The following is a 15,685-nucleotide window of genomic DNA, read 5'->3' as shown; positions in this document are numbered from 1 at the left end:
AGATTAGTAATTAACAGTAATAAAAAAAGTTTTATTGAACACTAACCATGGGTCAGGTGCTAAGATTCAAGTATCTTCTCAATGGCCCCCCCCAGGGGTAAATATCACATTATCTACATTTTGTAAATGAAGGTGAGACCTGGAGTCCACAGGGTTCATCCTTGTGTCCCAGGAAGGGTAAGATCTGGTGAGTACCCGGGATCCCAGAGGGAGAAGCCCAGGTGCTGGGGCCACAGCACCCTGGAGAACTGAGCCGTAAAGGTACACAAAGTGGAGGAGAAGGCCTGGGGCATACTCGCCTTCCATAAGGGTGTCTTGAGCATAATTTCATATCCCGGATAAGTTTCAGCCTGACCAACAAATCTGGAAAAATAACCCACTGACAGAAGAGGGGTGGTTTACCTAAATTTCCTAGGGGTGAGGTAGGTGCTGAGAGCACCAAGACAGTCCAGGAAGCAAGCCCCCAGGGGTTCTGGAATCCGCGGCAGGCAGGTCAGCGTGGAGCTCAGATCCCGCTCCCTCGCCCCGAAGAGCTGTCCGGATGGTCCAGCCCCGGCACCTTCTGATGATAACTGAATCCCACGTGGAGGTGTCCCCACAGAGAGGATGGAGCGCGCGCGGGGACTCGGCAGTTGGGTTTGGGGTTGTGATGGATGAACTGGCATTCTGGTTTCTGTATCTGTCCCTTTTGAGTTTGATTAAGGAGCGTCAATTCCCCGGAGCCTCATATACGGTGGGTGTACCGGCAGATTAAAACTCCTCAATCTGCAAACCAGGGAACCCAATCCTGTACCTTACTGACCCACAGGGGAGGGAACGTTTTGCCCTTTCCTTTACCTTCTCGGACCCTCTCCTTCCTCCTCCTTCCTCTGCCCCAGGGAGCAGAAGGTAGAAATCAGAGTCTGGGGTGTCGGCGAGGCCATCGTTATCACAGGGTGTGGTCACTGTGTTTCGAGGCCGGCCCTGGGGGTGGCGCTCCTGGCGGCCTCCCGGACCCCGTGAAGAGCCCGTGCTCCTGGGAAGTTCACCTGAGCACGTGCACACTCACCTGAGCATTCTCGTTCCCGCCCTTGCTCTTGAGCCCTAGGCCATGAGGCTCACCAGGGTCCCAAGCACTGGACCGCACCCAGAGGGAGGGGAGAGGCCTGGCTCCGTCTACACCGAAACTACTCACTCCAATCCAGCTCTTGTCGGCTCTGAGCGAGGGTCCTGGGCACGCCCACAGCCATTAATAACGTGGCACTTTGCTCCTCCTGAGCTGCCTGGTTACTGAGGGAGGGTGCCCAGCTGGGGGGCTGGGCAGGAGGCAGGCACTCCTGGATTGATGTCTTGGCTCTTAGCAGAGCCCATCAAGGAACTCCAGCCCTGAGACAGCGCCCAGGGATGCGCTAGGACCGGCAGCCTGGCCCCGGAGCTGAGGTGGTGACCAAAACCTAGTCCTGCCTTCAGGGAGCCAGCAGTGCCCCTGGTGTGATGGAAAACTCCACACAGCAAACAACGCAGAGAGCCCCTTCCTCTTAGCACACTTTCCCTCCATGGAGAAGGGCATAGGGATGAATAAACAAATGGCTCTTGAGGTTAAACAATAATCTCAAGAATAATTTGCCATATCTTCACGGATCTCACTCTGTTTTCAGTGTTTCATCTTACTTTACGTGATTTTGGTGTTTTGAGGGCAAAATGAACATTCACACTTCCTCACCCTCAGCACGCTGACGGTTTGGACTGTAGCAACCCCTGCTCAGATGCAACAACCAAAAATGTCTCTAACTGTCACCAAATGTCCCCTGGAGGGCGCGATCCCCTCTGGTCGAGAACCCATAGCTTTAAAAGGTGGTACTAGTCTTTGCTAATTTGGGGGTTAGGTTTGAGTAGTTTCGGTACTTGAACTTCTTCAGGCAGTGATCCCATTAAAACACCCTCACTTTACCTACCCCCGTCCCATTTGTTTATTTGGGAATGACAGTCACCATTGGGCAGAGGGCCAATGCTGAGGGACCAACATTTAGCCAGCTGGCTCCTGGCGAGTTTAACATTAGGTTTTGTGGGTGTCATTTGGTCAGTGTTCCTAGCACGTTGGGAGTTATCTGGGGACCCTAAATTCAACACAAGGGCTCAGACCAGAGTGGGGACTGTCCTTTCTCTGTAGAGTCAGAGTTCCAGATAACCTGGAAGTCACTCAATCCCGAATATCTGACAAGAGCCCACTGACCTCTGTGAATGTGTGCCAGAGACAGGCAGGTGACGTGGTGAAGACACGAGTTCCAGGCACTGGAAAAGTCCTCCTTCTCGGTTGTCACCTGCCAAATTGACAGAAGAAAAATAACCGCTGATGATATTCTGAGAGAATCGAACTTCCTAGCAAGGCAGATGGCAGATAATGCACATTTCAGTACAACCAGTAAGCAGGGGTATGTTGCACGCAAGACCTAGGCTAGCCTCTGTCACCCCCAAAAGCTATTCGTTAGATGGAGAAATGCCATAAACATACTGTGAGTCCAGTTTATGTGTTTCTATTAATACCTCACACATACCAAGCATGGCCACCACCAGTTGCCAATTCTTGAGCTCTGACAGGCATCAAAGAAACAATTTGAAGGTGAGGGACACAGAACGTGAGACGGTTTTTAATCAGGTCACTCCATGCCTGGAGAACTCTAAATACCAGAGCGAACTACTTAAATCTAATCTGCAACAAAACCGACCCACCTTCCCTTCCCTCTCCCCCCACTGTACTCAGGTTCTGCTACATGTTTTCAAATTCTTTTTTCTTTTTTTTAACGTTTTTATTGGAGTATAATTGCTTTACAATGGTGTGTTAGTTTCTGCTTTATAACAAAGTGAATCAGTTATACATATACATATGTTCCCATATCTCTTCCCTCTTGCGTCTCCCTCCCTCCCACCCTCCCTATCCCACCCTTCTAGATGGTCACAAAGCACAGAGCTGATCTCCCTGTGCTATGTGACTGTTTCCCACTAGCTAGCTATTTTACATTTGGTAGTGTATATATGTCCATATATACACTACCACTCTCTCACTTTGTCCCAGCTTACCCTTCCGCCTCCCCATGTCCTCAAGTCCATTTTCTAGTAGGTCTGCGTCTTTATTCCCATCTTGCCCCTAGGTTCTTCATGACCTTTTTTTTTTTTTTTTTTGATTCCATATGTGTGTGTTAGCATACGGTATTTGTTTTTCTCTTTCTGACTTACTTCACTCTGTATGACAGACTCTAGGTCCATCCACCTCACTACAAATAACTCAGTTTCATTCCTTTTTATGGCTGAGTAATATTCCATTGTATATATGTGCCACATCTTCTTTATCCATTCATCTGTTGATGGACACTTAGGTTGCTTCCATGTCCTGGATATTGTAAATAGAGCTGCAGTGAACATTGTGGTACGTGACTCTTTTTGAATTATGGTTTTCTCAGGGTATATGCCCAGTAGTGGGATTGCTGGGTCGTATGGTAGTTCTATTTTTAGGTTTTTAAGGAACCTCCATACTGTTCTCCATAGGGGCTGTATCAATTTACATTCCCACCAACAGTGTATGAGGGTTCCCTTTTCTCCACACCCTCTCCAGCATTTATTGTTTGTAGATTTTTTGATGATGGCCATTCTGACTGGTGTGAGATGATATCACATTGTAGTTTTGATTTGCATTTCTCTAATGATTAATGATGTTGAGCATTCTTTCATGTGTTTGTTGGCAATCTGTATATCTTCTTTGGAGAAATATCTATTTAGGTCTTCTGCCCATTTTTGGATTGGGTTAAATCTAATCTGCAACAAAACCGACCCACCTTCCCTTCCCCCTCCCCCCATTGTACTCAGGTACTGCCACATGTTTTCAAATTCTTTCTTTTCTTTTTTCTCTTCTTTTGTCTTCTTTTCATTTTCTTTTTTCTTAAAATTCTGCTTAAAAGCTTTTGCTTGAAATTCATATCCTGACAGTTCTGGAGGCTGGAAGACCAATATCAGGGTGCCAGCATGGTCAGGTTCTGGTGAGACTCTTCCTGGCTTGCAGAAGGCTGCCTTTTTTCTATTTTCACATGGCAGAGAGAGAGTGGTCTCTTTCTCTTTTTATAAGGAAACTCATCCCATCATGAAGTTCCCACCCTCATGACTTAATCTAACCCTAATGACCTCTCAAAGGCCCCATCTCCAAATGCCATCACATTGGGAATGAGGGCTTCAACACTTCAACACATGAACTTCGGGGGGGGGACACAGTCGTTCAGTCCATAACAACATTCCTTTTGATTTTCATTATAGAAATGTATGTACAAATTCTTAGAGGAATCTTGTAATTGAAAGACCATGGACTTTGGGGCTTGAGAGATAAAAGTTGAAGCTATAGCCCCATTACTATCCACCTTTGTGGTGTGGACAAATTATTTCACTTCTGAGCCACTAAAAATGTATTTTTTTTTAATTTAGATATAACTGACAATAGCAATATGTTAGTTTCAGGTGTACAACAAAATGATTCAATATTTGTGTATATTGTGAAATGATCACCACCATAAGTCTAGTTCACATCCGTTCACCATAGTTACATTCTTTTTTCTTGTGATGAAAGCACAGGGACTATAGTTAATAATATAACTGCTTGTATATTTGAAAGTTGCTAAGAGAGTAGATCTTACAAATTCTCATCAAATTGTTTCTTGAATGCCTGTCACATCTGCAGCATTGGCATTTGGTAGTGGCCGTATTTGACATGTGTGAGGAATGAGCCTCAAGAGGGAAATTAGACTCACAGGACATTTATGTCATTTATTCATCTAACGAGTAGCTTTATTCAACCCTACTCTGTGTAAGATGGTCTTTCAGTGACTCTAATGAAGCAAGTTGTTTGCTTTATTTTGTTTTTTAATCAGAGGGAAGTGAAGAAATATAACTGGAATAAAATAAGAATGAAGAAAATACACAGAAAAGAGAAAAAGTTGCCGAATCACAAAGCTGGCAGTTACAGTCATTTCGGGAAGGCAGATTCTTATCTGACCAGAGCAGAGTGTGAAATTTGGCACTCTGACTTTTTCTGGTTTCTTCTTGCCTTTGTTTTCCCCCATGGAGAAGGGCAGTGACACTCTGCAGTTAGCACTGAGTCTACACTTGGAGGCTGAACCAGAGTTTGATCTTCTGGTCTGCTCGCTTTGACCACTTGATCATGGGATGGAATGTGCCCCATATACCTCTCAAAGGCCTCCCTGCCTAGGCTGGGGGACAGCACCCTCCCCCTCGAAGCAAACTGAATGGCTTGGTATTTAAACTTTCAGCAATTCTCTCTGCTCAAAGAAATAACACTCAAGTAGAAAGTTAGACTCTCTGTATCTGCTTCCCATTTGCTTCCAACTCATACCCCGAGTCCTCTGGTTGGAAAGTCACCTGCCTTCCCCAGCTCCCCAGTTCTTCCAGGGCCTGGAGGACGGACTCCTTTGTAAAAATCCTCCTGTAGCAGAGAGCTTTGTGCTCCAGTGGAAAAACGGGCAGCACACAAAGCCTCTACCCATGTATAATTTAGCATGGTTACCTGGGGCGCCAGTCACAGCTCAGAGGACCATGTCACATGCGCCTCGGGGTCCCTATCTAAAACCGGGGCATTTCATGACAGTGGAGGGAGAGGATAATGTCTGTCTTGTCCCCTGCACTGGTGTCACAATTACAAATGAAAAGACACAGTGGAGATAGGCGATTCTCAAAGGAACAGCCCACAGAACATCGCTGGCAGAGGCGAGGACAACAGCTGGCCAGACACACTCATGGTCCTGAAACTCTCCCATCACACTGCAGAGGAAAATGCCAGAAGTCCATGCTGAAGCCCAGTGGACAGGCTCTCCTAAACACGGATCAGCTGCTCTCCACCACTGCATGGGAAGGAGAGAGGAAGGATCAACTATAATGCGGATGTGTCCAGGTAGAATTGCGGACACTTTTAGATTTTTTTAAAAGTCAACGTGTAAAGTAAGTTTTCACGGGACTGATCAAGAGAAAAGCAGGGACAGAAAACTGGCCGGACCACATGGAACCCTGCTTGAAGAAGGGATATCACATGGGAAAAGCTTGCAGAGGGACTTTTGCAAAACTGGCTGTGGCTTAATCCCTCCAACAGGATGAGGCAGAAGTAAAAAGCAAGTTCAAGTTAAGGGGAAAGGCCCCTTGAAGGCCTGCCAGCCAGCTCCTGGGTGCTTTTCCTTACATGTCAACATCACTGTGCTGCTGCAGGACCCACTCGAGAAGGCTCAGTGTAACCTCATCCTTGCTGGCAAGTGGCCCCTGGCATGGGCCACTTCCCAGATAGAAAGCCTGGCACGACTCACCCCCCACTGAAAAACAGCACCCAGGACTTGGGATGTGTCGACAGGAAGCCAGCTTTACGAGGGCAGATGCCCAGGAAAGCAACCGACTGAGAAGCCTCTGGTCCCTTGAGTTAGTTGATTGGCAGGAAGTAATAGGCTGAAGCCAACTGAGGGCTGCACAGTGGTCCACATGCCTAGGCAGGGTGGCCTTTGAGAGGTGTGTGGGGCACACTCCATCCCGTGATCAAGTGGTCAAAGCGAGCAGACCAGAAGATCAAACTCTGGTTCAGCCTCCAAGTGTAGACTCAGTGCTAACTACAGAGTGTCACTGTCCGCAATTGTAACCCCGCTGACAATTGCCTTTGCAATGCACAGAAAGTTTAAATTTACTTATTGCACAAAAACATTGTAAAACAACAGAAATCAAATATCTAGCCCTCCAATGTTACAAAATCTTAACATGAGGTTTCAGGAGAAAGGATTTTAAAAATGACATGGTGGTTGTTTACTTCAAGTGGTAGAGCTGCTCCTGAAAACTTGTGTGTAAATTAGCCGTATACAAAACAAACCCTTCTTAAAATGCACCAGGTAACAGGCACTGTTTTAAGCCCTTTAATTGCATTTGCTCATTTAGCTTTCAGAAGCCCTGCAGGTAAGCATTATTGATATCTTTTATTACCTTCATTTTGTAGGTGGAAAACTGTGACACAGAAAGGTTGAGGAACTTGCCCAAGGCTGCAGAGCTGGGTTTGGACTAGGTACCCAGCTTTCTGAGCCCACGTTCCTAATCACAGGGTACACTGCCTCCCAATGGATTCATGGGGAGTTAGTTCCCTGACCAACACCTGTCCTTCCCAAATACACAGTTTATAAAGATGTATTGTCACACTTGGTCAGGTTTGATGTGAACCACACCCCACACTTAAAGCCTCTAAAGGACATAAATGCTTGTTTCCTAATAAGTCATCATACAGCTAAGACAGAGCTGAACTCATAAAGAAACCCCTGCTGCCTCATCTTTGGTGGATGCCCATATCCATTCCCCCTTTTTCTTTCCTAGAAACACCCCAAATAGCTTTGGGTAGCAATATACCCAGTTAAAAACACTTACCTCCCTACAGAGGATCTACAAAAAAGCCTCAGCTAACGTCATATTTAATAGTCAAAGATTGAGTGCTTTCCCCCTAAGATCAGGAAGACGATGAGGCTGTCCATTATCTCCACTTCTATTCAACATTGTACTACAGGTCCTGGCCACAGCAATAAAGCAAGAAAAAGAAATTAAAGGCCTAGAATTTGGAAATGAGTAAGTAAGACAGTCTTCATACAAAAAGACGTGATGTTTTATGTAGAAAATCCTAAGGACTATATAACAAAGCTACCAGGACTAATAAGCCAATTAAGCAAAATCACGAGATACAAGACTCTGATATACAAAAGTCAATTGTATTTCTGAATTCTAGAAATGAACAATGGGAACTTGAAATTTCAATGCTGTTGCAGTAACATCAAACATATGAAATACTTACGGACACCTTTTACAAATTACTTGCAATATCTGTACATGAAAACTGAAAAAAATTTTGCAGAAGGAAATTTAAAAGGAGCACCTAAATAAAGGGAGAGATATACAGTGCTTGTGGGTCAGAGAACTCCATATTGCTAAGACATCATTTCTTCTCACCTTGATCTACAGATTCAACACAACGCCAATCAAAATCCCAGCAGATATTTGTGTAGAAATTGAGAAGCTGATTGTAAAACATATGGAAATACAGAGGACTTAGAATAGTCAAAACAATTTTGAGGGGAAAAAAAAAGGTGGACGATTCACTAACTGATTTCAACACTTAATATAATGTGACAGTAAACACAACAGTATGGTATTAGGATAAGGATGAAGTGTAGATGAATGGAAGAAAGTAGAGAGTCCAGAAATAGAGCCATACATGCATGGTCAACTGATTTTCAGCAAAGTCATGAAGGTAATTGAATGGGGAAAAAACAGTCTTTTCACCAAATGGTGCTAGAACAACTGAATAGCCACATGCAAAAACAAACAAACAAATGAATCTCACCCTTACTTCACACCATATACAAAAGTTAACTCCAAGTGGATCATGAACCTAAAGGAAAGAGATAAATCTACAAAACTTCTGAAAGAAACTATGTGAGAAAATTCTAGTGACGTTGGGTTAGCCGAAGATTTCGTGATACATGACACAAAAAGGTTGAATTTCACCAAAATTAAAATTCTGCTCTTTCTGACACTGTTAAGAAAATGAAAACATGGGTAATGGATTAAGAGAAAATATTTTTGAATCACATATATAATAAAGGGCTTCCATACAGAATTTATAAAGACATCTTACAATTCAATAGTAAGAAAACAAAATCCAGTTAAACAAACAGACAAGAAATTTGAACAGACACTTCACCAAACAATACAAACGAATGGCAAATAAACACATGAAAAAGATTTGAGAAATGCAAATCAAGACCGCAATGAAATACCACTCTACACCCACTAGAATGGCTAAAATGAGTAAGACAGGCAATGTTAAATACTGAGGATGTAGGGCAACTAAAAGTTATTGCTGTTGGGAATGCAAGTGGTTCAGCCACTTTGGAAGGCAGTTTGGCAGTTTCTTATAAACATATACCTACTATGAACCCAGCCATTCCACTCCTAGATATTTACAAAGGATAAATAAAAACATATGTCCATACAAAGACTTGCATGAGAATGTTCATAGAAGCTTTGTTCATACTAACAAAACTGGAATCAATCCACATATCCACCAACTGGTTAATGGATAAACAAATTGTAGTGCATCTGTACCAAGGAACAGTACCCCACATTAAAAAGGAACACCCAACGTCTTGGATGGATCTCAAAAGCATTTTGTTAAGTGACAGAAGCCAGATATAAGAGACTATGCACTATGCTATTCCATTTATATTATATTATAAAAAAGGCAAACCTACAGCAAAAGAAAAATCAATGTTTTCCAGGAGTCAGAGTCAGGGGGAGGGATGAGACGAAAAGGGGCACAAAGAAATGTTTTTGGGGTGATGGAAATGTTCTATTGTGGTGGTGATTATAGGACCATATGCATTCGTCAAAGCTCATTGATAAAACACTTGAAATTGGTGAATTTTAATATATAAAAATTATATATATTATTTTACAATATATATATTTATAATTATATTTATATATACATAAAGTAAAAAGCTGACATTTTTAAAATGCTCACCTCCCCAGACTCCTTTGCAACTAGGGTTAGACATGGGACCCCCACGGCCAATGAAAGTAGGCAGAGGTTTACTGGGTGGTGCTTCTGTGAAAACTGTTTTCCTGATAAAAGAGAGCCTGAGCTGGCATGTGCCTTCTTCTCTTTGTCCTTTTTCTAGATTCCTGCTTGGAACTCAGCCATCTTGTGGGTCTAAGAACAGTTAAAAGCCACACTAAGGAGTTGTATTAGTTCCCTAGAGGTGCTGTGACAAATCACCACCATCTTGATGACTTAAAACAACAGACACTTATTCTCTGACAGTTCGAGAGGCTGGAAGTCCAAAATCTAGGTATGGGCAGGGCCATGCTCCCCCCAGAGGCTCTAGTGGAGAATCCTTCCTTGCCTCTCCTAGCTTCTGGTGGTTGCCAGCAACCTTTGCATTCCTTGGCTTGTGGACAAATGACCTGAATATCTAATATCTGCCTCCATCTTCACAAACCATTCTCCTCTGTGTGTGTCTCTAGGTCTCTCCTTTTCCTGTAAGGACACCAGTCATATTGGAGTAAGGCCTACCCTACTTCACTACGACCTCATTTTAACTTGGTTATGTCTGCAAAGACCCTATTTCCAAATAAGGTCCCTTTTATAGATACTGGGGGTTAGGACTGAACATATCTTTTGGAGTGGGGGGGTACACAATTCAACTCACAACAGGAGGGCAGAAGGGAAAGACAGCAAGAGCAGGGGCCCAGCTTTAGCCGCGGACTCACAGCGCCTGCCTTCTGCATTCTTCCGGCTTCCGTCTTTTTTTTTTTTTTTTTTTAATTAGTTCATGTCTTTTATTAACCAATCCTACCCAGCCATGTGGAGATCTTTCTTGTCCTTTCAGATGTTTGAGGTCTCCTGCTAGTGTTCAGTAGGTGTTCTGTGAGAATTGTTCCATTTGCAGATGTATTTTTGATGTATTTGTGGGCAGAGGTGAGTTCCACATCCGTCTGCTCTGCCATCTTGATTGGAGCCCCTAGGCTCCTGTTTTGGCAGCATTTAAAGCATTCCTCCCTTGGTACTCAGCCCCAAATCCATTTGCTATGTCCTTTGAATTTGTTTTCGGTGCTCACTCTTCAATCTACCCTCTTCCTTTTAATCTTACTGTGGATAGAGGGTGGAATCAGGTGGAAAAAAGAGTCCAGTCCTGACCAATAACTGTACACATTCGCTGAGCTTGGATATCAGATCTTACGACACACTTCAGGTACTACGTGTCTTAAATTATGCCCATCCAATATGGAGAACAATACAATATGCACTTACTTAAACATTTTATACGAAGTAAAGTAGGTCAAGCAATGATGTTTTCCTCACTTTCCACTTTTCCCCCTCAGGACAGCCGCTCCCACTGTCCTCAGCAGCCCACCCCCTAGACCTGTGAGCCCTTGTCCAGGAGGGAGTAAGCCCTGTACCTGCCCAGCAGATGACCACCTCATAAAGTAATGGAAATGGTGCACCCCAAATCATCCAGGCCACAGATTCTTTTTCTTCTCCTTCTTTTTTCTCTTCTTTTCCTTCTCTGTAGTAGGTAGAGCCTGTGGCCTGGCTTTGCCAGACCTACCCCGCCTCCAGCACATGCTCACCTGGCCTCGCCTCTGTTTTGCTGTAGATCCCTCTGTAGCCCATGTGCTTCCCACTCAGCCCTGGCTGGGGAGGCTGGGGTCTCCCTGGGTCCGGTCTGCATCTCTCTGTGACGGCACACTTGGTGTGGCCAGAGCGTGAGGCTTCCGCCGCCATCCCCAGGAGGCCAGTCCTCACCTACTCAGCCCACACCTCCACCTTCCTGCCTCTCCTCCTGTTTGACTTTCTGTCTTGTCTTTGTGTGTGGGGGTGTGTGGGGGTGTGGTCCACATATATTTTTCTGCCTTCCAGTACTTTTTTTTTTTTTTAAAGATTTATTGATTGATTGATTGCTATATTGGGTCTTCGTTTCTGTGCTAGGGCTTTCTCTAGTTGCGGCAAGCGGGGGCCACTCTTCATCGCGGTGCGCGGGCCTCTCACCGTTGCGGCCTCTCTTGTTGCAGAGCACAGGCTCCAGACGCGCAGGCTCAGTAGTTGTGGCTCACGGGCACAGTCGCTCCGCGGCATGTGGGATCTTCCCAGACCAGGGCACGAACCCGTGTCCCCTGCATTAGCAGGCAGATTCTCGACCACTGCGCCACCAGGGAAGCCCCCAGTATTTTTTAATATCTATCATTTTTTCATCTTTCTGTATTTCTCTCCCGAAATGACTCCTTCCTCTCTTTTTTGGTAACCTTACTTCACCACTTTTCCCTTGTCTATATTTTTAATGTTTCTGGAGTTTTCTGCCTTTCTGTATTTTTTCTATTTTGTTGGGTTTTTGTTTTTCTATTTTTTCCCTCTCCTATTTCTATGTCTGCATTTCTGTCTTTTTTTCCTGTGTCGTTTGAGCTGTCTTTTCTCCTGACCCCTCTGTCCCTCTTTCCTTACGTGTTTGGCCACCATGTTATTTCTCCCTTTTCTCTTCAGGTTTGTTTCCAGATTAAGCTTGGTTCCCTCTGGGTGGCTTTGAGCAGAGGACCCCCTTCCCGCCACCTGCAGCCTCTCTCCCTGAACTCTGCCCTCTCCCCAATTCTGCCGCCCTCTTCCTGTACCAATGGGCAGGTGCTAGTTTGTCTCCCACTAGCTTCTCAAAGAAAGCAGGGCGGTTGGGTCCACCAGCTGTCAGCTCACTGGTGGCTTCCTGAACTGGGAATATGGGATTCTTGATACCTTTACCCTAAGCTTTGAACCTGAGCTACAATTCCAGGAGAGCCAGTTAAATAAATCTCAGCCAATATCCTACTATATACGCAAAGTATATATATGTGTATATATATATGAGAAAGGACCCAGGAGGGCACCCTTATGTCCACTGTTCCAGCTTGTTTCCTATGAGGATAAGTAAATGTTCTCAAGATGCCCCAGAGAGGGCTGTGTCCTGGCTTTGGGGACCTGAGGGGAGGGGCCAGCCGTAAGGTTCATGCTCGTCTCAGAGCCTGGGTCAGAGTTTGAACCCAGGGCCCTTGGCTCTACCACCCCACCCAACCCTGAGACCCTTGCTGGGCCCCAGCTCTGCACTAGGCTCACTGCACCAGAATCCCCCCTTCCCTCCGAAGGTGGCAGGTGGCAGCGTTGCAGGGCTGAGGGGGTGGAAGAGCCCTTGTGTGGGGAGATGAGTCGCCTGGGTGCAAGGCTGGGATTCCCACAGAAACACACCATGAGAATGATGGCTGCTATGACAGTATGAAGGTGCCCAGCATTGGGGACCTCCCCAACACACCCACGTGCTCCGCAGCGCTGGCCGTGGATGGTGAAGACATTTTGGTTTTAGGGTGAGTCTCAGGCAAGTCCAGTAACTGTCCCTAGACCTGGGACACAGATGTATCTGGTCTGCCAGGGCGTGCCTTGTCCCCAGCTGCCAACAAAGCTGTGTGAGCGCAGACCTGGCCCCCTTCCCTCGGCCCTCGCTGTTCACACAGAGGGCTCCCCCACAGACAGCCTGGGCCACAGCAGCAGAGAAAGCATCCTTCCCTACGGTGCTGGGAGCAGGTTCTCCATAAGCGTGTATTCAAAGGCTCCCCTCCACCCTGAACCGTCCAATCTCAGAGCACTCCCTCCGCTGCTTCAGAGATGTGCACGTCCCCTTCTCTCCACCTCCCCCACCGACAGCTCCCCCTCCCCCAGGTTCCCCGCTCTGGTCTCCCTCCTGCCAAGTGGGCACATCCATCCATCGGAGCCCTTGCCATGCTGCTCTGACCAGGGCAGGACTGCGACCTCCCTGGCACCCAGCCCAGTGGTCAGGGCCAATGGGCACATGAAGGACCCTCCCTCACAGACGCTGGGAGTCGAGGTAGATTCCAGGGGAAGGGGTGAAATGAAACTGGATTCAGAGGGCATAGAAAGAGCAAGAGGAAATTCAGTAGAGAGGAGTATACACAGCAAGGTGTGTGGGGCTCCAGGTCAGCCTTCTCACTGCACGGCAGCTACAGCATCTGCAGCTTTTGGGGGGATTGCCAGGGTCTCTGCAGACTCTTCTCTCTTCTCTCACCTGCACTGTCCTCCAAGCTCTGGTCTGGGGCCTGGCAATATGAACAGACCCCAAAGACAGAGCCCTTTCCTAGCGAAGACCTGACTAATTTTGTCAGGCACATAAAAGATCCAGGAGTGGGGATGGGCAGGGGGGACATACATGTTTGATCTGACCTGTTTCTGAATCTTTTCGCCATTAAAGCTTGACTGAAATTGTCAAAACATGAAATCAATAAAGTCTTGGCAAAAGGCTCCTATAATTGAATACATTACTTCCCAATTTCTCCTCCTCTTCCCTTTTCGTGTCAAATGAAGTGTCTGCTTCTTATTACTTAGCCTTTCAGAAGAGAAAACAATTGTTGGATGATACAACCTCTTTGGTCATGTAAGCGTACATTTGAATACATGCTTCTGAAATCGATCTTGATCATTTTCAACAACAGATATGTAAACAAACAAATGTTGGTTGCCGTCTTCCTTTCTTAACAGTGTCATTTCACAAGTTCCTTCTAATGTTCCGGTGGATGGAGGGATAGAGGTAGGGGTGGGGGTGGGAATCAGGAAACCATAAATAGATTTAACAGGCACCAAAGCGCGCATTTGGAGTACCGTCAGCTAGAAAGATCTTGTTTCAATAACACGATCTTCGCATTTAGCTGAAGACTACGTTATGGAGCCTGACTGCCCTTAGTGACTGCTTAAAGCTGACATAAGGCAGAATAACGTACATTTAATATGTGAAAGAAATTAGCCCTCAAGATCTTTGTTTCCTGAATCTCTGCAGCAGCTCAGTTGGTGCTTGGCACACAAGACAGCTGGAGGAGGCCTTCCTGGGGCGGTGAGGGAAAGGCAAGGGGTACAGCACGCAGAAAACTCACCCCGTGGGGGTCTAGAGTGAACTCAGGGAACAAGAGATTGGGACGGAGAGCACAGAACCCACTGCAGTTTGGACTCCTCAGGGCTCTGCGTTTCCATGTCCACGAATGGCATCCTATCTTCCCCAGCCACAAACGGGAGCCCCAGGGGCATTCCTGACTCCACCTTCAGCTTTCTCCCCGTTAAACTATCACAAGTCTCACCGACCACCCCTCATGCTCACTGCCACCCCGCCCCAGGTCAGGCTGGATCCCAACTCTTCTGGGGTGATGGTTACTGTGGCCTTCTTAAGAGTCACCCTCTCAGCCCTGACTCCAGAACGATCTTCCTGACACCAACGTGCTCAGGCCATGACCCCCATCACTTGCAGGGAAGGTGGAAGGTTCTCAACCCCGCACTCGGGGCGCACAAGGCTCCCCGCAGTGAGGACCCGCCGTCACCGCCACGGTCACCCTCCGGCCAGCCTCTCCAGCCTGGGAACTGGGATGCCGATGTCTCGAGGCTCAGTCTGAGCCTGACAGTCACTCGCTCACGTCTCATGCCTCGCCTCCGAGGTCCTGCTCCCCTTGCCGGGGGATGGTGTGAAAGGGCGTGCTCTGCCGGTCACCACGCAGGACTCAGCTCAAGGACGCTCCTTCCGAGAGCCACCCGACACAGAAAATGGGGCGGCCCTCTCTCTGCTCCAGACCCCTCTCACTGCACATCCCCCCGACCCTAACTGCCACCCATCCCTCCAGCTGAGAGTCCGTGCCTTAGTCAGCTTTGAAGTCCCAGAACTCACACGGTGCAGGGCACGCTATGTCACCGAGCAGCAGCATATGTCATACAAGGAACTATTCAGTAAAAATTCAAACGCGTACAGGCCTTCTTTTTTTTCTTAATTGTTTATTTAAATCTATATATCTGAAGCTCCGATGAAGCACTTTTATTTCACTCTCACTCAGAGGCTTCTATGTTTGGCTAACCTTTTGGAATTCTGAAACAGCACCCATCTCATTATGTTGAGACGACCACTGTGTGAGCCTCTGTGTGTTCCTGTGTGCTCAGCAGGGAGAGGGCTTTGAGACACTTGTGAGTAAGGGGTGAATTAACACTAGGGGTTAAAACACAACAAAACAGCCTATTCGGAAAGCCTGAGCTGTTGGCGAGCAAGAAAGGAAGAGTAGCAGGTCGCCGAGAGCT

At 46.5% G+C, this 15,685-nt stretch overlaps 1 protein-coding gene across 1 annotated transcript in view; it reads right to left on the bottom strand.

Moving 5' to 3' along the window:
* Positions 1-1,733: 1,733 nt before the first annotated feature.
* The window catches only part of ACOXL (acyl-CoA oxidase like), a 287,130-nt gene continuing 273,178 nt past the window's right edge, over positions 1,734-15,685 (bottom strand). The window contains exon 13 of the mRNA XM_082426944.1: positions 1,734-2,300. Coding sequence (XP_082283070.1) covers positions 2,103-2,300 — 198 coding nt within the window. The 3' untranslated portion in view covers positions 1,734-2,102. The remainder of the gene's footprint in view (positions 2,301-15,685) is intronic.

The sequence above is a fragment of the Balaenoptera physalus genome (assembly GCF_965194825.1).
Source record: "Balaenoptera physalus genome assembly, chromosome: 15".
NCBI lineage: Eukaryota > Metazoa > Chordata > Mammalia > Artiodactyla > Balaenopteridae > Balaenoptera > Balaenoptera physalus.
This window is presented reverse-complemented; position numbering and strand designations above follow the sequence as displayed.